Source organism: Balearica regulorum, chromosome 1, assembly GCF_011004875.1.
Source record: "Balearica regulorum gibbericeps isolate bBalReg1 chromosome 1, bBalReg1.pri, whole genome shotgun sequence".
Lineage (NCBI taxonomy): Eukaryota > Metazoa > Chordata > Aves > Gruiformes > Gruidae > Balearica > Balearica regulorum.
The window spans coordinates 28,417,855-28,440,445 of NC_046184.1; the positions used below are offsets into that span (position 1 = coordinate 28,417,855).

At 37.2% G+C, this 22,591-nt stretch overlaps 1 protein-coding gene across 2 annotated transcripts in view; it reads left to right on the top strand.

Moving 5' to 3' along the window:
* The window catches only part of TFEC (transcription factor EC), a 71,374-nt gene that overhangs the window by 32,326 nt on the left and 16,457 nt on the right, over positions 1 to 22,591 (top strand). The window contains exons 3-5 of one of the 2 annotated variants that reach the window (XM_075743896.1): positions 1,272 to 1,367; positions 19,719 to 19,833; positions 20,701 to 20,757. In XM_075743896.1, the coding sequence (XP_075600011.1) occupies positions 1,272 to 1,367; positions 19,719 to 19,833; positions 20,701 to 20,757 (268 nt within the window). The remainder of the gene's footprint in view (positions 1 to 1,271; positions 1,368 to 19,718; positions 19,834 to 20,700; positions 20,758 to 22,591) is intronic. The other variant, XM_075743906.1, reaches the window with a different exon arrangement.

Consider the following 22,591-nt stretch of genomic DNA (forward strand, 5'->3'; position numbering starts at 1 on the left):
TGTGGTCACCTCTGTGCTGGCAAGTGCAGCGTACTGGAACCGTTCTCAGGCACTTTGGGTACCTGACCAGAAACAAATCGGTGCTCACCCTTGTACCACTCTCTGTCCTGGAGAGCACCATAGCTGCTTGTAAACCACAGTGCTGAACTGTGCCTGGGGATGGCCGGGAGAGTGATAGCGGGCACTGGCCAAATCCTCGCAGGCATCATTCCCATGATTTGAATAATTCCATCCCAGAGCCTCAGGGAGATGACTGGCAACGTGTAATTTCCTGGTGTGGGCATGCCCTGTGGATCGGTGTAATTACATTATATTAGTAAATAATATAGAGCCAACACACAGGTTGGTGCAGTGAACTGTAGTCATTCATACTGTCTAAGTGCTGGCATTTCCTGGCATCCTTTTGGCCCTGACAGCACTTTCCTAGATAAGTCTGGGCATAACTCCTGGGAAGCACCTCTGGTTTTTAGAAAGGGAGAGGAGTACACGTATGAGCTGTGCTGGGCCATGTGGCCTAAAAGTCTGTGCTGAAAGGTCCCTGGCCTGTGCGATACTTTTGTTGCATAGGTCCCTCTACATTTCCTTCGCCTACAGCCCTTCAGACAGCTCCCGAGAGCTGTTTGAAAAGCCTCAGAGCATGAGTCAACTGCTCCTGCACTTGTGCAGATCTAGATACGTTTATACGTCTGCAAAATATTCACTGTTTCATCCCAAGTAATTAATTAGCTATTCCATCTGCTTCAGTAGTTTTTGATTCACATCAGAACAAAAGTGGGACCAGAAGGCTGTCTGGAGAAGTAGGCAGTGTACTGCCAAACCCAAAGCAAACCTCTGCCTCCTGAATCTCGAGAGCAGTGTATAACACCAAATCTTGCATGACTCATGCTCTTGCAGAACCACAGGTTCCTTTCAGCCTTCCTGCACCAATGCAACAATACACTGTGGATATGAGACATTTGATGAAGGTGACAGATCAGTTACAGTCCTGTCATCTGATCTCGGTGTTGCAATAAGGGGTTAAAAAAGGGGAATGGGCTGGTGTTTGGGAGGAAAGAAGTAACTTGCTAAACCACAAAAACTGTTTTGACAAGAAGTAAAAAATATTAATATTGTGTAAAAGTGCTTGAATTATTTGAAGTTTAAGATGTGAACTTCTGAAATTCAGTTTTATTGATGTAATAAATGCTCAAGATAATTTCCTCTGTATTTTCAGAATAACAGTTTTTCTATTATTATTTGTAATGATTGGTCTTCAAATATTATTTTATCAGATGGAAGAGGTGATTGAAGACATAATCAATATGGAATCAAGTTTTAATGATGAAGGGATAGGTTGTTCTGAAGCTCCTCTACTAATGCAAAGAACTGTAAGTATTTTGTGGAAGTTTATCTTACTGTTTATAATAGAGAATTTCATTGAGTGATTCAAGCACACCTCACATTTCAGAAGCCAAAGCAGTACTATCAGTGGACTGTTCTCCTTTCTCTTCAGTTGCTTGTCTTTTTGTCAAGAAATATTACAGGAAAGGGTTCCAGTATGGTGGAACACAGATGTTTTAAGTGGTCTGAATAGCTTCTGCAGTTCTAGCCCAGCACCAGCTCCGGTGCATAACCCATTGGAGGTAATTTCCATGAAGGACTATGGATTTGAGGAGTCTCTAGACCCCAGAAGGCCTTTTAAAACCTTGCTTAAAGATCCTTCTACTTCATCTAAAAAAAGTAAAAGCTTCCCCATGGGACTTTTTCTAAAGTACAGTAGTTTCTCCAGTGTCTTCTACTGAAACAAGAGTGGGCTCTATTTCTTGACTTCCATATATGTTACACACTTGAAGAGGAAGGGTGGACCTTTTCTGGACACAACAACGCATACAGTATTATTTGTGAAAATAACATCTATCGATAACTGTAATGCAACACACTTTATAGAAGGGATGGTCTTTGTTTTCTCAACTCTGATTTATCCAGGAAATCTTTTTCCACAGATTTTGTCCTCAGGGCCTTAAAATGGGTACTGATAAAGAGAGACTTCACTCTGGTGAAGGCAGAAGGATTTTCACAGGCTTTGACAGTCTACAAAGTTCATTTCAGAATACAGAGTTAGGTGCTTGCTCTTAATCACCCGCTGGAGGAACATCTTTTTCTGACTACAGAACATCACTGGCTACAAAAATACATTTGGAGATAAGATCTCTACGCCTCTGTGTTGCCCACTTCACAGTCCAGTATTAATGGCAATTAATAGTTCAATGAATATGTGGCATTTGCATACCAGGTACAGAACTAATACAGTCAGTCTGATTTATACATATCTCCGTACAGAACATAGCAAAGAAATGCTCCCTGGGGAGTGAATTAATATTTTGGCTCAAATTAACATGAGGCAGGGGAGGATCCTTTCACGTGTGGTACCGTGGGATGGTGATGAGAGGCATGAATTCTGGCTTTTGGATTAGACTCACACTCCCTCAACACCTTTTAAAACTGGATGATGTTAATCTATGCTAATTCCAGACTCATTAGCCTTTATCTTCAGCCATGAAGGACATATCTCTCTAAAATGTATCAAATACACTATTCTTGACAAGCAAGGAAATATGCAGTGAATTTTAGGCCTAGCTGGTATCTTACTTGCAAAGATTTGAGATTCCTGCAATGCCTGTGGGCCAGGTAATGCTATTTAGATTTTTGTTTGTGCTGGAAATCACCAGGCTGCTAGATAAGCCAGGGAATAGCAGGTATTTCCAAATCTCTCTGTGCAGTATTATGGCAAAATGAAGCCTGCCTTCAATAGGGCATGTGAACTGCGCCAGTCTGGAAGCAGTGTCTTTGCCTCTTCTGTCTTCTCTTTTGGCATGTAGTCCAAAAATATATGCAAGAAATGGGCAGATGGAGGTGGTTTCAGGCATTTAGCTGGTGACTCAGGGTTTTATGGCATCTTTCAGGCAACATCCTAAACCTTCCTGCAAAATTTTGGTCATAAGGTGTGCAATAAAGAAGAGAGGTGGTAGAAAATAACTTCTTTAGATCCAATTTTTCATCATCATGTTAAAAGTAATGACATTTTGTTTATCTGAGTTAAAAATGTATATTTTGCAACAGTGTTGGACTAGGTGACATGATCAGGAATGAGAGAACATCTAATTCCCCTGAGAACAGGAACTGGGGTTGTGCTGTACTTAAGCAGAGATTCATAGTACTTCTTATGTACTTCTGCACAAGGTGCCTGGCTATGGTGGCTACCATCAACACGGAGTAAGTGAGATCACAAGTGAGACTGAGTTGGCCATGTGCCTGGCTGATTTGGTGTTTGCTCCCTCCTTACACTTCTGCAATGTAATGCTTATATATTTTTAGGGTTGCATCCTAGATTTTTCCCTTCTTGGCATTGTCTTGCATTTGTGCAAACTGTGCAAAGTAATCTTTCTAAAATTCTGCAAAAATATGAGTCTCCTGGTTTTATGAATATGGTATAAGGCTTGGGGGTGTTTCAGCAAAATCTTTTCTTGAACAAGCCAAATTCAAGAAGCCATTTTCTTTTCTCATTTTTCTCAATAGATAGTGGCTGAGATTAGAGACTTTGCAGTGCTACCTCTTGTGTGTTGCAGTGAATTAATGTTTGCTTTAGTTAGATGCACCCATGTACCATTTTAATGGCACATTAAATGAGGACATTGAATTCTATGAGACCACTCATGTGAATAATTGCTCAGAGGCTCATTGTCTGACCCTGAATTAATGAATTACAGTCATGTATTAGTAGAATCAGAGAAGTGAAAACAAGAACAACCCTCCATCTCTCATTAAAATTATTAAAGCTTCTGAAGAGTGGATTGTCTGACTTTTATTGTGTTTGGCCCCAAATTCATAATTTTATAAAACTCTGGTTTCAGGTGGCAACTTAAGAATTGCTCAAAGTAGGGAATTCTCTGGCTGTGTTTCTATTGCTCTTAACAGTACCATAATGGTAGAAACTTAGTTTTTATAATTATTTTTTAGAAGTTGAGTTAAAATGTAAGACTAGGTCCTCCCTATATGCAACGGGTTTTGATTCTTCTGAAAGTATTTGTAAACTCAGTTATATCTTTGTCCAGAAAACATAGCTGAAATCAAATAATAACTATTCTGATAAACTATCACTTGATGAAAAATGTTTGTTCACCAAGGAGAAGGTAGGATTTAATTAGAAAAACTTGAAGATGATACCACTTTAAAGTCAGTTTTCCTTGTCATAATATAGTCTTATGAAACTCTTTATTAACAGATTGCAACATGTTTATCTATATTGTAAGAAATCCACTTCTTCTCTGAGTATCATACTAGAAGTGACAGGTTTCCTCCTGATCTTATAGGAATAATTTAAAAAATGAAACAAAGAGTATTTGAGTGAATATGAGATAAACAATGTTATGTATGTCAGATGTAGTGACAGACATTCGAAAATTAAACATTTTTCATTTTTGTCAGACTTTCATTCTTATTCAAAATCCTCACAGTCTATTCAATGTTCTGTAGAGAATTTAAAGTTTATTAACTTCCAAACGCTCAAAACATAGGAAATGTAGATGTGTAGGTCTGTTAATGTGAAGCATATAAGACACCATCATCAAAATTTTAGGGCAAGTTCTAAAAAGCTGTGGTCTACATTCCTTTTAATATCTGAAAAAGGGAAGTTTAAGAAACACGCTGTATCAAGGGAGATGTGGAGGGTATTAGTCACAGTGAAGAGAGCCAGGAAAGAGCAAAGTTAAAAAATAGGATATCTGTGCTTGTCAGGGTTGGATTTGACAGTGTGTGACCTAGTGAACTTCTACTTGTTACTAAATATTGTTTTATTTTGCTATTATATGTATACAGCCCTGAGACTCACCAGAAAACCCAATAATTTAGCAAGCACAACAGTGATTTCCATGAAAACATTTGGCATTTTACCAGTACTTTCATTCAGAAAGAACTGCTGTAGCCAGATAATCACTGTACAGCTACAGGGATAATGTCCTCTACTTGACATGCAGTCCACTAAAACTTACATCAAAAGCATTAGAAGATTGACTGGTTTGGAATGAGAATAAAATGACAGGATATTAATGTTCTGCAAGGGCACAGGCTTTTCTTGCACTGTGATGGGTGGGACAGGCTGGAAAATAATTTAATTTTGTGAATAATTCCAAGGATTCTAAGTTGTCTTTAGTTCTGGTGCAGAAGAAAACAAGAGCTTTCAGAAGTATTCTTAAAGAAGCCCAGGAAGAGAGGCTCTGTAGCAATTAGATGATTGGTGGTGAGAGCTAAGGAGTAGTGCAGGGTAGTGCTTGGGGCAGAGAACTACCATAATGGACTTCAAAAAGTCCCCCGCAGTGGCCTAACTGGTGTTCTGTAGAATCAGGTGGGCTCACTCTTGCTGGAGCAGTAGGTATTGAATGATTAAACAAAATAGAGCAGTTCCTTTCGGATTGCTTGGGAGAAAATGGAAAGCTTCTCCATGGAAAACCTTTTCACTGATTTTTTTTTTACCATATCCAGTAGTAAATAGAGCCAAGAAAAAACATTTCTATGTTGATTTATTCATAATATTTAAGAAATGTTTTCTTTAATTATTCCCCTGAATGATATTGCCAGCAGGAATGTTTCCTGAAAGCAATGGCTTCTAACCAACAGAAAGGACAAATTTTATTATTATATATATGGATTAAATGCACCATAAGCATGATCTGAAGAATTATTCTCACTCAGGGAATAGAATAATTTTGGTAGTCCTAGACAAAGCTGGAACAAATAGCTGTTAAAACAAGTTATTTAAATAAAAAAAAAATCTGCAAAATATTTTCCAAAATTGTTCTTTCCTTTAAAGGAAAGAAATACTTAAAGATTTGAAACAGCATTAATTCATTCAATGGCTCCAGCTCTAACTGCATACTGAAATCATTATGGTGTCATTGGTGCTCTGAAGTTCACATCACCTCAGAAATTTAGAGCTGTCATAAACAATGAATCTGTTGTTGGAAACTTTGTCTGTCTGGGAATCTAACCTAATTTCATCAGTCCTTCTTTGAATCTGACTTGATGCATGTAGTATTTATATGCTGGGAAAAGAAGAATTAAAAAAAAAAAGAAGTTATTGTTGGTTTTGCCATTTTAATGAAATGATGCTGCACCCCAGTTGAAACTTGGTTTAATTATTAGATAATCAGATCATAATTACATAACATTAAAACATTACATTGGATAATAATTTATTATTATTTGTTATGATTAGAAGCAACAGCTAAGGGGCAGCAGATCCCACAGATCCCATTGCTAGTCGTCTCTCTGCTGGGTGGTGTAGGAAGAAACAGAACAGCACAGATCTGTCTTGTCTGGTAGTTCTGGTTTTGAATAAGGGTAGAAAGAAAGAATGAACTACCTGTCGTGGTTTGTTCATTTGCTGGGCCATCTCCATACAACTCTGAATCCAAGACAGCCGCTCTTTTCCTCTGCACGCTAAGGAGCTCCACGTTGCCCAGCACTGCAACAAGGGAAGGTGTGGATAGATTCTTCTTGGCTTTCACATCTGCTTTGCTCCCTCTCCAAGGACTCAAGTGGCTCTTTGTAAGATAAAGGGGCCTCTTAGTGAAATCATTAAAAGGCCTCTGTAACTGGCTGGGTGTAAAGACTGGGAGAGAGAGGAATCACTAGCAGGGAAGGGAAGGAAAAGCAGCTGGGTGTGCAGAAAGGTGGGGGTGTGCTACCTGTTAGATGTCAGGGCTGAGCCGATGGGCCAGCCGGCTGTGGGGAACGGCAGCAGCACGGGGAGTGCTGTGCAAAGGCATTGCCTTGCAATGGGTCACCTCTTGAAGGTTCCTGCGGGGCTTTGCTTCACTTGCATGACTTCATTTCATACATTCACAGCGTGCTATTTCACTAAGATTGGGAGCTACAGTCTACTTCCAGTCCACTTGGGAGTCAATTCCATTGGGATTGCTCCACTTCTGTCACTCTTGCAGGAAAACAGCTTATGGGGAAAATCCTCAGTTGCCCTGTGGCTCACTGGTCTTTGGTCAGCTCCTTTGGCATTTGAAAAAATCTTGTGTTGTACAGGCATGGACTAGAGGTTAAACCAGGACAGGACAGGATAGATGTTTTCCTTCTTTAATTTTTATGATTCTGTTAACTACAGCTGGTATAAAGTTCTGATTAAATCTGTTAACTCTGTATTTGATTTTATGGAGACAGTATTTATTGATAAAAGCACAGTGCAGTCTGTCTGCGAAATCTCACTGCTATTACAAGGTCTCTGAGGTCACACTTTCTCATCATGACATTAATAATTTGTATTTGTATTAGTTATTTGTCAAAAACTGATGGTTACCATCTGGATGGATTATGAAAACTGCTGTTTGTCCCATTCCCAGAAATCATACAGAAAAAAGAAATTCAAGTATATATCCTCCAAAGCATTTTATTCAATAATTGCTGTGATTATTCAATCATGAAGTAAGACCAGGTTTCCATTAGAGGTGCATATAGTATTGCTGATCTAGGCAGCCCCCTGCTGCATAATCGTGAGTATTTTTTATTTAGTGAATACCAATGTCATTTGGCAACCTTTGTAAGTTTATAAAATCTGCTAAAGTTCAAAACCATTTTAGAGAAAGGGCCAGAGTAAACATTAACAACCTCATTTGCTTAGGTTGGGTAACTTGAAAAGGCTGCATAACATCAATGAAAATGCTTTGTCAATCACATTCTACACTAGATTAGTCTTAAAGTCCAAGGAAGAATCAAAGTTCACCTCAGTATATAAACTTCTGTCTAGCACTCCCTGGTATAGTTTCCAAGTTTAACGAAAAAGAAAAATGAAGGAGAAAGAACAGTCGGTAGCTATTGAGGAAATAATAGACTCCTCAAAAATGAAACTGGTGAGCAAATATTTTTTTTGTCTTTCTTCGATAGTATGAAGGTGCTAGATAGGAAATTGTGTCTTTCAGTTGCAGAGAACTAACAATGAAATGCACAAACGGAGAACTCCTCAGGCCTGTTTTCTGCAGCTGGAGGTGTCTTTTGCTACCACTGCCACTGCTGTTTTGAATGTCATACAGATGCCAGATGAAGGTTTGTTTTCAGTATGTCACACAATATAGTAGTTTGAGGCTGAAATGGGTAGTGTACAGCTCTCTTGCATGCTCTTAAGTCCTCCAAATAGATTGGGTATGAGTGTTTGCAGTTTACCTCATGCTGTAGAAAAGGTCTTCATAGCATAGAGCATACAATACTTTGGGTCAGGAGAAGAACTGTGGTCCACTTTTACATAGCTGCAGCACTCAAAAGCTGTGCAAAATGCCCAAGTAGCTCAGCTCCATCTCTAACGCTAACAGCACAACGTCTAATAACCCTTCTCTGTTTTGGTGTTAGACCTCTCCAGCTGAAAGGAGCCAGAAGACTCAAACTTCATGCAGCTGGAGTAAATTTTTTCATTAACTATGAAATGAAGGAAAAATTCCTTTTTTCCTATTTGGTTTTCTCTTTTGGAAAGGTAAACATAAATAGAAGTATTATTCTAAAATACACAGTTGTTTGTATGTAAGTACCTCTTACAAACACAGTCTTCATCTCAGAGCTTAACACACATTGAACTGAGGTAAGAGAAAAGGATAGATAAAACAAGTTTTTAATTGTCCTAATATGCACTCCTCAGTAATTTTAAGCTCCTGTGCAGCAGGATATGCAAGCAAATTCCTGCTGTTTGGGGCCACCAGGCATATTCTGTCTTATCCCAAAGTCTTGATGTGCAGCCTCTGCTGCATGTCTCGTGTTGTCTGTGTACAGCAATGCAAGACCTGAAATCTTTAGTAGACGACAGATGATAGAGAAGCTCCTTGGAGTCTGTAATATATAGGTTATGATCAGTTCTGGGGCTAAACTTTATAAATTTGTGTCAATGGCATTTACATAGGTTGAATAAAAGACTTGTGAGCTCAGAGGCAATAACAGTTGCCGCTTATTTTGTTAACCAGGCACTGTCAAGCTTCTTATTGTGAGATAAAGCTAACTTGTGGAAAACAAAGATTTCTTGAAGCCCATTTTGAGAAATAAACTCCTGAAAGATACAGTTGCTTTTCTTAGCACCTCCTTCTTCATCACCCAAGGCCTTCTATGACCTTTACAATTTGTGTACAGTAGTTTATGAAGTAATTAACTATGCATTTATATTTGCACTATAAATAAACACTTGTGAATATATTTGAAATCAATCACTATAGAAAGGAATTCCAACCAAAACGAAACTCTGCATGGTACATTTTAATCCATCTGAACACACTAGGACACAGAAATCAGTAAATACCTTGCTGTAATGTATTCAGATACTTAGGTGATATGTGAAATGTAAGAGAATATAATATAAAGCATATAATATATACATAAAATATGCAATATAAATACTGGTACTAGAGATGTTAGCATCTATATTTAAGAGAAAATGCCCCATATTCTAATCCTGCAAAAAAAATTCTGGTTTTCTCTTGTCCCTCAACCTCAATTTTTCACTTTTCTTATGTTTTTGTGCTGACATTTGTTCATTGTTTTTAGAGGAAGAATTTGAATGATTTGGTATTTACATGGCAAAAGAAGAAGTTGGATAGAACCAGGAATTAGTGCATTAGCTGGTGTTAGTAGTGCAATAAACTCAGTAAAGCAGCTAACAGAGTGGTCATCTAAGTATCGTCTTTGAGTTTCAAACCCTGGAGGTTAGTGGGGCAGTACTCCTGTGATCTTTGATTTCCAGCTGCAAGTTGGATGATGACAGTATCACAACATCACTTCACTTTTGGTCTGTGTCTGTTATGTTAGTTTTGTAACCAGAAAAGCCAAGAACAGCTAAAAACATATAATTAAGAGATGGTAAGTGAAAGAACAGAACTCTCCTGCAGAAGGCTAATTCTCCAGAAAATTCCTTTGCTTGGTCATATTTGATCAGACATTTATCTAGACAATGGACTTCTATGTATATGATCAGGGCAGGAATGTACTGTAACTGGGAATATGAACAGAGTTCATTTTTCTCTGATGAATAATGAACCAGCTTGATGATCATTATTTGAAGATAAAAAATGAACTAGTTTTCATGCATAATATATAAAATGTAATATAATATATCTGAACATTAAGTCCCTGGTTGAGGAGTGCATAATTATGAACCATGTTATAGATAAATATAGAAGGAGATACAATTTGTTCAAAGGAAAACAAGTCTGAAAAAGGAAGCATTTCCTTTTCTGCTGTTCTCTTTAGATAATAAAAAAGAGGAACTGGAACATTTGGGTATTAATTATTACTAAAGACCATCTATTTTCAAATATAAGTATTTTGTATTGCAATTACAAAAGGACTTAAAACTTTTAGCTGTAAATGGGATCTTCTTGTTCTCAACTCTAAAACCGGTATACTACAAATTTTGACAGCTGACAGTGTAAACACATCCTTACAAAGAAAAAGGATATCACAGCTTATGTTGCTCAACTTTCTTCAAGCAACTGCAAAAGCAAGCCAGAGGTTGCACCCCAGTCTTCTGAGTACAGGACTTGTATTGACCCACAAGATTATTCATCCTGTCTGCAACACCTTTGAATTAGATGAAAAGTCACAATTTACTAAAACACACATTGAAGATACAAGAATTACCCCAGTTTTACCATTCTCAAAAACTAGAAACACTCAATATACCAGATATTACTGTTTAGAAAATGAATATGCAATGACTGGGTTATTATACTCTTACTGATCAACTCACTATTTGGCCAAATTGAATGCACATTTTGAAGTTCATCTGTGAACTTCAAAGACTGAAAAATAGTTTTGTTTGCCTGTCATGAATAAACAGGAAAGGAATGACAAGGAATTAAGTATGTTTTTTATGTTTTGTACCACAGTAACACAAATACTGAACAAACTTTCATTTGATTTGTAAAATGAACTGTTGACAAAGTTCCAAATTTAGATTTCTACATTTGGGATGCATGTATGGGAAAATAGTATAAAAACTTTGCAAAATCCCTGCTTTGATTTTTTTAATTAAAATGAATAAGCAAGAACCACATTGAAATGGATGGATGCTAATTTTTTTTTTTTTTTTTTTTTTTTTGCTAAGAAGGAAAAGTAGCCTTATTTCACAAAACTGTTCTTTGAAGTGATGCTATCAATTAGGTTCATGAGAACATAATTTAAGTGGGATATATTTGGGGGGGGGGGGAATAAAGTATTGTACCAATATTTCACATGTGAATGCTTTATCCTAGATGTAGCCTGAGCAAGTACTAATTTTTACCAAGCACCAAAAGAAATTTTCCCTTGCAGATACAGTACTCAACCTTTCAGTTTAGGCAGCTGCGTAGTTTCTTCTTCTGACAAGTAAAGCAGCGTGTGTTATGCTTCCCTGTTACTTGAGTTTGCCAAGTCTGTAGGTGCAGTACACGCAATCTGACCATGTGTAATCAGGCCGATGATCCTCAGAAGCGTCTGTACTGGACATCAGCTGCTCTGGATTTATGCCATACTTGTGTTACTGCAGGAAATATAGGCATGTAGACACACCTGGTGAATTGCATGTCTGCTGTTATTAACCCTGGAAAAGAGGGTAGCAAAAGAAGTTTCTGCTAGCAGGACTATTCCTGCAGCTTATTTCCCACTTGTCCTCTTTTTCATGGGCTCTTCTGACCTGGGAAGAATGAAAACCTCTGGTAGAGGCAATCTGGTCCCAAACTCTGTATTTTCTGGAGGCATCTTGACCTTTCTGATCATACATTTGGGCTTGTGAATGTGACTGTAAGGAAGTAAGACCCTAGGAGAAATGGTAGCTGGAAATAAGCCTCCACTAACAGGAAAGCCCATCCTGCTGCCTGTTCCCAGGTCCCTCAAGGGAAATCAGGCTAGCTGATGAACTGTTTTGACCTGTCAGGACAGTCCAGATGCCTTTGTTGAAAAGCTCTTGCTATCCTAGGGTTTAGCCATTTTAGGTAACTAGAACATGTAACGTATCTTCTCTTTAAAAATGTACATATCCTCCATCGCTTCCATGATTAGTGACAGCCTTTTGGGTGTATGGAGAGCTCTTTGCTACTGGAATTAGTCTTTCTAGCTAGTCCTGCAAATCCAGAGTTTGTAGACTGTAGCTGCCTTTTATGAATGCGTATTACTAAAAAGCAATACAGGTTGTATAGAAAGTAACTGAACAGAATTCTTTTCAGGTTAAGGGGCAAGCTAAAGAGACGATAGAGATTTTGTTAAAAGAGAAGATATTAATGAAGTACTCCAAGAATCCATCCTAAACCTCAGTTTATTTAATATTTTCATTAGTGACCTTGGTACAAAAAATACCTTTATGCTGATGAAATTTACTGAGGTAGCAAAAGTAGAAAGTATTGCCAATACAAAGGAGGATGAGGATATCATAGAGGAAGAATTATATGACTGTGATGACAGAATAGTATAAATGAAAGGAATGTAATAGTACTGAGTGCAAGGTCATTCATTTAAATACTAATAACAGGAATGTCTGCAGTAAGCTGAGAGCTCATTAACTGGAGATGACAGAGAAAGATCTGGTTACATTAGTTGCTCAGTGGATGACTATAAGCAATCAAAATGATGGGATGGCAAAAAGGAGATAAATACGATCTTAGGATCCATCACGAGAGAGATTTCCAAGAGACACAAGAAAATATCCACTACAGAATTCACTGGGTACAAAACTTTTAGAATGCTGTAGACAAATAAAGGTGTCCACCCTTCAGAAAAACTGATGCAAAGCAGAAAAGGTAGAGAGAAGCCTGTTAGGACGCATCATAGTATGGTATGCTAAAGAAGCATGGCCTGTTCAACTTAGCGGAGCAAAAGGCTTAAGGAAGCGATGGTCATTCACAATAATCACATGGGAATGCTAAACAGTGAACTATATAAGTTAAAGGAAAACAAAACCAAAATAAAATTTGTCTAGGAATGGAAATAAAAAGAAAGCTTTTTAACAATAATTTGTGACCTTTCAACTTTTGGAACATACTCCAAATAAAAATATTGGAGGTGTGAAACCTAACTGATTTTAGACACAGTATTATTGGTTTATGAAATGGCTTATGTGATGATATGTTAAATGAACCCAATATACAGGAAATGCTTTCTAGTCCAGACTGGGCATTACCACATTCAGCAGAATTTTTAAATTAACAAAAATCTAGCTGACTTTGGAAGAGGGTAGGGCTGTTATTTTCTAGCTGTGCAACGCTGGCAGTGATAGGGCCACGATCCTTACAGACTTGAATGTTACTGTAAGACAAACACATTATGCAAAGGCTAGCCAACATGGAAAAATACTTAAACAGTATATGATCATGTAAGTGAACACTATCGTGACATAGAGCTGTCTAGGGACTATAGGTGAACAGGCACAGACAACCCGTATCCATATATTTTATTACCATATTAAGAATCCTTCTCTTTCATTCCTGGAAGATATGGAAATGCTATTTGGTTTGAGTCTTCGTTGAAATTACGTGGTATTTACCAACACCTGCCATGCTGTGGGATTTCCACATTATTTCCCTTAATGAGGCAATGTTTTTCCTAGCTTAGTATTGTTTTCCTTTAAGATAAAGCATAACTTATTAGAGACTGCAAATTGTGATCATTGCTAGACATCCATGCAGGTAACAAACCCTCAATATTTGCCACGCAATCCTGCCTGCATAGCAGTTCAGACCCAAGTATGGAATACAACCACCCCTCTGGACGAGGCCTTTACAGCACTTGCCTTGGGCACTGCCAGCAAGCACAAGGTCCCAGGCTCAAGCCAGGCACTCGCTCAGGTACTTCAGGCAAAGTTTGCTTTTATAATTGGTCTAAGCTTCAAAGTTGAGCATCTTTCAGGCCTGAGCCCTGTGAATGGAAATTCTCATGTTCCAGTCTTTGCACACAGGCATTGAAGATCCCACGACACTTTATACAAAAGCAAGGACGTTAACCCCAGCGTCCTTGCCAAACGCTAACTTTGTTAATTACAGTCTGCTTTCTTTAATTCTTCTTGCAGTTTTAATTAGATATGGTATTATTCTCTTCCTCTACCACATTGTCACTGGTTATTCCCACTTAACCATTTGCTCTGTTAAAGGTTATTAAACTTTTGTCCAAAGCTGGCTGCATTTTAGAGGCAGGAAAAATGGCTAATTATATACTGCTATTTTTACTATGTGTGGGCTCACTCCTTAGAAGCCACTTGCATCTAAATTCTCAGACACACATACATAAATATGTGCATCATGAATGGAAAGGGTGGAAATTATGTGACTTACCAGGACTTCTCAGAACACCACAGGTGTGAACCAATATAGCTCATGACACCTGCAGGATAAATACATTATTTCCTGGGAGTTACAAATTTTCATACCCAAATGTCTGTGTTTCCACATCTCTAAATGGAAAAGAAGAACATACTTTTGATGCAGTGTAATCAGCTGGAGTTTTAAAGTGCTTTGGGATTCATCAGGTTTGACAGTGCTATATAATTGTAAGATCATCATTGTACACATATCATATAATTATGCCATTGCAAATGATTTGTACTTTTAGCAAGATTGCACTGGATTTTTGTGAGATTATGTCAATGTATATATTTATCTTGTAATGTAGAACTGGAAACTATTTGGAGCCTCAGTACTGAAAAAACTTCCCCGCTTACATGGCATTGTAAGAAATAAATTACATTATGGTGTATGGAGTTTTAAGTGCATATCCAAAGAACTAGATGTATTTTGGCACATAATTTTTGTAATATATTGTGATATATATTTTAGTTTTGTAATTTAAAAATCAATTATTTCCGAGATGTTTGTGTTTCTAAAAGTGCTTCCTGCATGTTGACAGACAAAAAAAGTATCTTTCCTCGTGTTGTATCAAAATTGGCCAATTTTTATTTTAAGATTGTTCTCAATGTTCAGTAACATTAGCAAGGAAATTCCTTGGGGTTTTCCATGCTTTATAGCAATGCAGGGCAAATTCAGGTAGGGAGTTTGAACAAAATAGTTTGATACATTTTTTTTACTTTGTATTTTTAAAACTCCCTAATAATCAGAAATGTGAATATTTGTCAAGAAAGATCTAGTCTGGCTTGTTTTGATTTTCTTATGTGATTTTTAAATTAAGAGTTTATTTGGAAATTTTCACATTAGGAGCACAGTGAGGTTTCATGAAGGAAGGTGCATGTGGAAAGCCTGTAACAGTCACCCCAGGCTTCCTTTGGAGTCAATAAGAAGAAACAGAGGTGATTCAGTTCACTCTAAGTGTCCAAGACAGGCCAGATTAATCACCTCCTATTTCTTCTCCTGATCCTGAATCCTGACATTGAGAGTTATTCCTCACACACTAATTCATGGCAGATTTTCCCATGTGTCACCATTTCTGTAGGAACATAGAGACTGTCAAAGGTAGTCTAATTTACTGGTGCTTTATACCCACTTTGCCCTGCTGAGAGTGTGAAAATGCTGTTGTGGCTAACTGAGAATGAAGACAGTGTGAAAGGCAGATCAGCAGTGGCTCTATCCACAGAGACGCCACTTACCCATTGTAGTGGCCATTACAACCTACTTGAGATTTCTACTCACAGGAAGAAAGAGGCAGTTGATAGTGAGATTGACACAACTGCTTTTGTACTGACCAGAATCACCCAGAAAAATGCTGAAGGAAGACCACAAACTTAAGTCTGGAAGAGATGTAGGTATGAAGAAAAGGACCGTTTTTTGTGTGTGTCCTTTTTATGGCCAGATGAGTAAACTGTTTATTCTGTTATCCAATCCTTCAGTGCACTGACTGAGACGATGACAGACTTAAGGAGGGTCGAACCTACCACTCTATTCCCCAAGAGTAACCTAACTATGAATTATTAAAAATGGTCATATTTGTCACACCTGTGAATGTTTCAATCAGAAAGACAGATTCTGAAGCCCAGAAATTAGTGCTTTCAGATAGGTAAATGAGTGAGAATTTTGTAGGCTCTCTGTGACAGTGCTGTTGAATAGGGTTATTCTCTGATGTCCAAGTTCTGGAGAATAATTTAGGACAGTTAACATTAAATCAAAGTTTCTCTTTAATGGCATGGCAGAACACTGGTTTTGACACTCCTTGTGATTAACACATATGTGAATCATTCTAATTAGTAAGGTTATAAGATTGTAGCCATCAGTAGATGAATGACTTGGGTTTGGCTCTCATTTTCATCATCTCCACATGGAGTTATGACTCTGCTTTGCTAATGACTGATAAAAATTGCCAAATGATGAGGGGAAAAATGCTGGAGATCATCTGTGTGAAACAAAGATGATATGGGACATTTGGGAAAATATTTCATGCCTTTCACTGCTTGATGGAAGCGTTAGATGGAAGCAGCCAGACATAAACCGTAGACAGATACACGCTTGCAGCCCCAGCTGTGTGGGATGACACTGCCCCAGCAGTTCTGCTGATGGAAGGAGGCATATGAACTCTTATCACTCCAGACAATGGTGGCTGAGTTAAATGGAAGTACCTTCATCAATTGTGTAATCAAATTCAACTGAAATGCCTATCTTTGGCTTTAAGTTGAGTTTATTCAGCCTCTTTTGAACACTCACATACTTCTGAACTTTCAGGTGTGTTGGCATTATTTTTTAACTACCAGCTGAGTTGGCCCCTCATGACCTTTTCTCTTGGATTTGGGACTTATCATTTGAATTCACACCTTTGTGAATAGACTATAGAAATTTAACTGCATTTCAAGGATAAAGACGAATTACTGCTTGAAACTTAGAAGTAATCATTGATGTATCTCATGTGTTTGTGTCAAACTGTGGCTTAAAATTCTGTTTTTTTCATGTATGGTATTGTTAATCCTACAAATTAAAAATATTACCACCAATTTCATGCAAGTTATTGAAGTCATGTACATAGCTGTGTGAAATATGTATCATGTAAAATACAATAGATATACATTTCTCATTTGTTATTTATTAGATTATATTATTTTGAGTGGTTACTATTTATAGAATCATAGAATGGTTTGGGTTGGAAGGGACCTTAAAGATCATCTAGTTCCAACCCCCCTGCCATGGGCAGGGACACCCTCCACTAGACCACATTGCCCAAAGCCCCATCCAACCTGGTCTTAAACGCTTCCAGGGATGGGGCATCCACAACTTCTCTGGGCAACCTGTTCCAGTGCCTCACCACTCTAACAGTAAAGAATTTCTTTCTAACATCTAATCTAAATCGACCCTCCTTCAGCTTAAACCCATTACCCCTTGTCCTGTCACTACACTCCCTGATAAACAGTCCCTCACCATCTTTCCTGCAGGCCCCTTCAGGTACTGGTAAGCCACAATTAGATCTCCCTGGAGCCTTCTCTTCTCCAGGCTGAACAATCCCAACTCTCTCAGCCTGTCCTCATAGGAGAGGTGCTCCATCCCTCTGATCAGCTTCGTGGCCCTCCTCTGGGCTCTCTCCAACAGCTCCATGTCTCTGCTGTACTGGGGCCCCCAGAGCTGGATGCAGTACTCCAGGTGGGGCCTCACAAGACATGCTCCTAGCATTTCACAAAAACAGTAGCCTCAACCACATAACAGCCTTATCTGTTATAGTCCACTGGAATAAGCATATGAGTCACATCATTGTCTCTCAACTTTTTATATCAGCACTAAATATGAAAATTCTATTTTCATATAATTTCAATAAGCCCAATTCATTTACATGAATGTAGGAAGTCATTAAATATGTGTCTAGAGCTAATATGAGATCACTCTTGTAATATAGTTATACAATCACTGGAACAAAGAAAATGCAAAGTTAAAGCTGCAATGAATTCTGTAATACTTGTCAGTTTACCACTCAGGAATGAAACAAAGGTGCTTAATGTGCGAATGCGCTTAGCATTCAAATCCTGCATATTAAACATAGCTTGTTCTTGAGTAATACTCAACTGAATTCCAAACATTCTTTAAAAATTTATTTTCATTGAGAGATCAAATATGTAAGCAGATTTTCAAAACTGACTTGGAGTTGTAATTTCTAATGGTATTTAAGAATTCTCAGTTCTCCTAAGTAATAAACTTCTACAAACTACTTTAAAAATGAGCATGTTGTTTACGTGTATTCAAAAAGAATCAGGATTGATTCATTTCATTGTGGACTACACAACTAGGAGAATTTGACACAAACTAGATTCTCAGCTAATTTAGTTCAGTTATTAGCTAATTTAGTAAAATTATTATTTAAAAAATAAAACTTATTTACGATCTCAGATTTAATATAAAAATATAGCAAACATTGCCATGGAACAATTTCACACTGAGAAAGTCATTGGGAAAGTGTCTCCATTCAGAATAAATTGTGGTGAAGCTCACAGTCTCTATCAGAAAAGAAATGATCAGAGTTTTAAAAAAGCTGGTTCCCAGCAAACCTATGGCTGGTGTCTTGGTAACCTGCCTGAAAAATTTCAGGATGTTTCAGGATCCATGGGTGCAGATCTCTAAAAACGTGTTTTCTTGTCTATGAAAAGCAATTTTCTTAAATAGCTCCTAATTTTCTTTCATGATTTTCTGTCTCAAGGTAATAGTTTTACTCACAATTTTCCTCACTTTTTTCATCTACTTTTTCCTCATTTTTGTTTCTTGCTCAGGTGGACCCAAACTCAATGTCTGAGTCTTGTACGTTGGCCCTGGGAAAAAAAAAAAAAAAGAAAAGTCTGCAAAAATTTTGTATGCGTGATAAAATGGAAATTAAAAAAAAAGTCAATAAGAAAGCAAATCTTTTTTGTGAACCTGGACTTGGACTCTTTTTATACAGTTGTTTTCACATGAACATAGAGAAATATATAAGATAATGATCAATGCTGAAAGATTGGTTATATGGTCATAGAAACTGAACAAAGCCTGAACTGTTCTTTACTAAACTTGTACATATTTTACAGTTATTTCAGATAATGTAAAATTATTCAAGTAAAAGTAATATTTGGGTAATACTTCAGCTTTACTTCTCTTTAAGTGCATTCTATGGGTTTATGTAAAGAATGTTATATTAAATTTTGGAAGGTAATAAGGATAATGGTATACATGATCATATATGTTATGCATGTGAAAACCATTAGGTTATCTGGTCTATCCTGACAACAGCACCACTTTCTGTCCTTAAAGCATATTCTTTGTTGTTCTGTCCACTTTAATTTTAACTATTGTATCTAACTGGGTCACTGAACCTTTATACTGCTAAACCAGGCACAGTATGAAGTACCAATTCAGAGTATAGTGATGTGGTTAAAAAATCACTGGGGAGTAGATCAAAACCAGCAAGGTTATTTTTACTTTCAACCTAATTCATGTTTGAAGTGCAGTTGTGGTAATCCTGTTATTGGAAAACACTGTATAGAAGTAATTAAAAAAATGGCATGAGGGGCCACATCCTGCCATCACTCTGCACCTGAAACCCACACAAATGGCACTTAGAAAGCTGCTGGTGGAACAGTGGCAGACTGTGACCCTTCACTTTCAATTTTACTTAATACTACATAACGGCACACTTTCCCTTCGGACACATACACACAGCTCCTTCTAAAGAACACTAGACTCATATTCAAAGAAGTTTGCTCTTTGAATTATGTTTTTTTAATCTTTTAAGTCTTTAAATTATTTTAATTTTTTTTTCCTTATTCTTCTTTCCTCCCCCTCCCCATCAAGCTATCTAGCAGCATTTTGGATATATATAACAGTGACCAGGGAATGGCACCAGCTAATATGGGTCTTACAAATGCTTCTTGCCCAGCTAATCTACCAGTAAAAAGGGAACTCACAGGTAAAAGAACTCTGAGATTTTAGTATTTTATAATTTCAGAAGTGATGGTGTTTCTCTTAAAAGTTGAATAAATCTTGCTTATAAAATAGATGTCTATAATTAAATTCCTGGGAATTTTGAAGTTTGTAGTTTCATTTAAGGAAAAGAGCAAAGACCAAGGAGAAATGTTTTTATTCTGTTCTCCTCTTTAACAAGTCAGAAACCATGTTTGCCCCCTGCTTTTTTATGAACATGCTTCTAATAAGCCTAATTATTTTAGGAAACATAGTGGATTCTTCCACATGTTGGCTCCTGATCAGCTGTATAAATAAATTATCAGCCATTAAATTTGTTCCAGGGTAGAACAAATGGTTCTTTTAAAACCCTACAATAAGGCTATTCAAGGTAAATCTAGATTAGTGGATTAACAACTTTAAAAGTTACATTCAATTAATCCAGAGAATGCTAACAACCATGTACAGTTTATTAGTGTCACTCAGAGGAAACAGTGAGTTTGTTCAATATCTTACAAATCTGATTAACTCTTGCATTATGGGATACACAAATCCATATTCACATTAGTGTATTGTAAGTTTTATCCTGATGTAAAATACAGCAAATTGGAGAAAAATAACCCTCCATAGCATTTCTATGTTCTTAAATAAAAAATGTGCAATAAAAAAATCTTAAGCAACCTGCCAGACTTGATCAAAAATTTAGTACTGGTAGAATATAGATTTGCTTATGATCTTGTTTAATAATAAAAAGAGTAATGAAGTAAAAAGACTAGAAGGCTGCTCTTTGTGACAAGAGGCCATTTTGAAAAGGTGAAAGAAGTACTGGAATTGCAACTTAAGAACTGTTTTAATAAATGTTACTTTCTGTCAGAAGCAGATACACGAGCAATGGCAAAGGAGAGACAAAAAAAGGATAACCACAATCTCAGTAAGTATATGTTCATCTTCCATCTCATTATATGGAATGCATGGGGAATGCAGAAATAATATACATTAGCTACCACATCTCTTCTCTTCTAGATCAGCATCTTACCAGGGTAATCAAATTGAACTCAGTCTGCAAACACAGCCAACCACACAGCTTTCTTCCCTGAAATTAATTTCTGTCTTTGACTTTTGTCTTTCAAAATACTTAGCATATTGTAATGAATTTTTTTCCGGATCATCTCCTACTACTACGTTTTTATTCTGTAGTTGTACATCTATCCTGCACACTTGATGTTGTCTCTAAGAATTACAGTGCAAAACAGACAAGAAAGGAGGCAGATGATGGAAAAAACAACAATGAAAATCTAGAGTCTTGACACCTTACTTACTGAAGCACCCATATCTCTATGGGTGATGGGAAAGAAAAAAAAATAATTATCGAGGATATCAGACAACTTCTAAATGCTAGTTAAGCACCTAAAATTGTGGGAATTGTATGTCACGAAAGGAGATCAGTTCAGGACTGGGTGAGACTCACGGTGCTCTGACTCTGTTCTGATACACAAGCCCCCTAACTCCTGTGGGCTGGGATACACTTCTGGTTCCTTTGTGGAGAACAGTGCAGCCATGTACAGCTGTTAGGCATTTCAGTTCCAGAGGAACAGTCTTCTGTAGTTTAGGCTTAGAACATAGTGAAATGCATAGTTCAGTGTCTAAATAGTAAACTTACAAAAATAAACAACATTTTGGTTTATCCAGAATAGAAAAAAAAATAAAAAATTAATTGCTGAAAAGAAGTTTGTTATAAAATTAGGCAATTTTTCTCTCTAAAGAGTAATTTGAAACAAAAACCCTGAAGGATTCTTTTTGGAAAATGCTGAATGAAGCAATTACATTTTCCAGTTCTGCTCTCCACTTTTTCCAGCAGAAATAGTCTGGAAGTTGGTCTCAATGATCCTTATGAGTGCCTTGCAACTTGAGATAGTCTATGAGATTCTGTGAATTTAAACTAAATTGGTACTTAGTTAATAGCCACTATATGGGGAGTTTTTGCTGGACTAGGAAAGGCAGTGGGCAGGAGTTGCCTGGAACTGCAAGGGGAAAGCCAGGCACACACATACGTTAGGGATGCCAGGTCTTACTATTGCCTCCATTGTTTACTTTGACTCTGCGATCATCTTTCCTGAACACAGAGGACATGTCTGAGAACTACCCCTCACCACTGGCAACTGAGTGCAGGCTGCATGCCAGGATGATGACATGCATACATGCAACATCTCTTCTGGTGTGGCTCCAGGTGTATGTATACTTCAGAGCTCAAAGTCTCTCTGGAGACAGCTCTACTATCTGATGGCTTGGACATATTAATGCATTACATATAAAGGCATTTTTAATGTGATTTTTCTCTTTTATGAGTACCATTTTTTTTAGACATGGTCTGAAAAAGCAGTTTTTGAAACCTGATCAGAATTTTACAAACATTCATGTTTCAGGTTGAATTAAAGTCCACATTTTTCAGAAATATTTTTGTCCCTCCTCATACTAAAGAGGAACTAGAAAAATGTTCCTTTTGAAAGGTTGGATACTCAATGAAACCATGAAAGGGGATTTAGATCTAAGAAATGGAACGTCTTCATGTAACAGTAAGAGTTTAAACAATTAGTAAGTGTATTTTGGTTTTGATTTTTGTTTTTGTTTTTGTTTTTTTTCAAAGAAAGAATTAAGAATGTTTGTTTACTATCTGGTCATCCTGTCCATGTAATTTGAAAATTAATTTTCTCATTTAGCTTTGGTATAATTTAGTACTTGAAATATCATTGATAACCCAGGATACC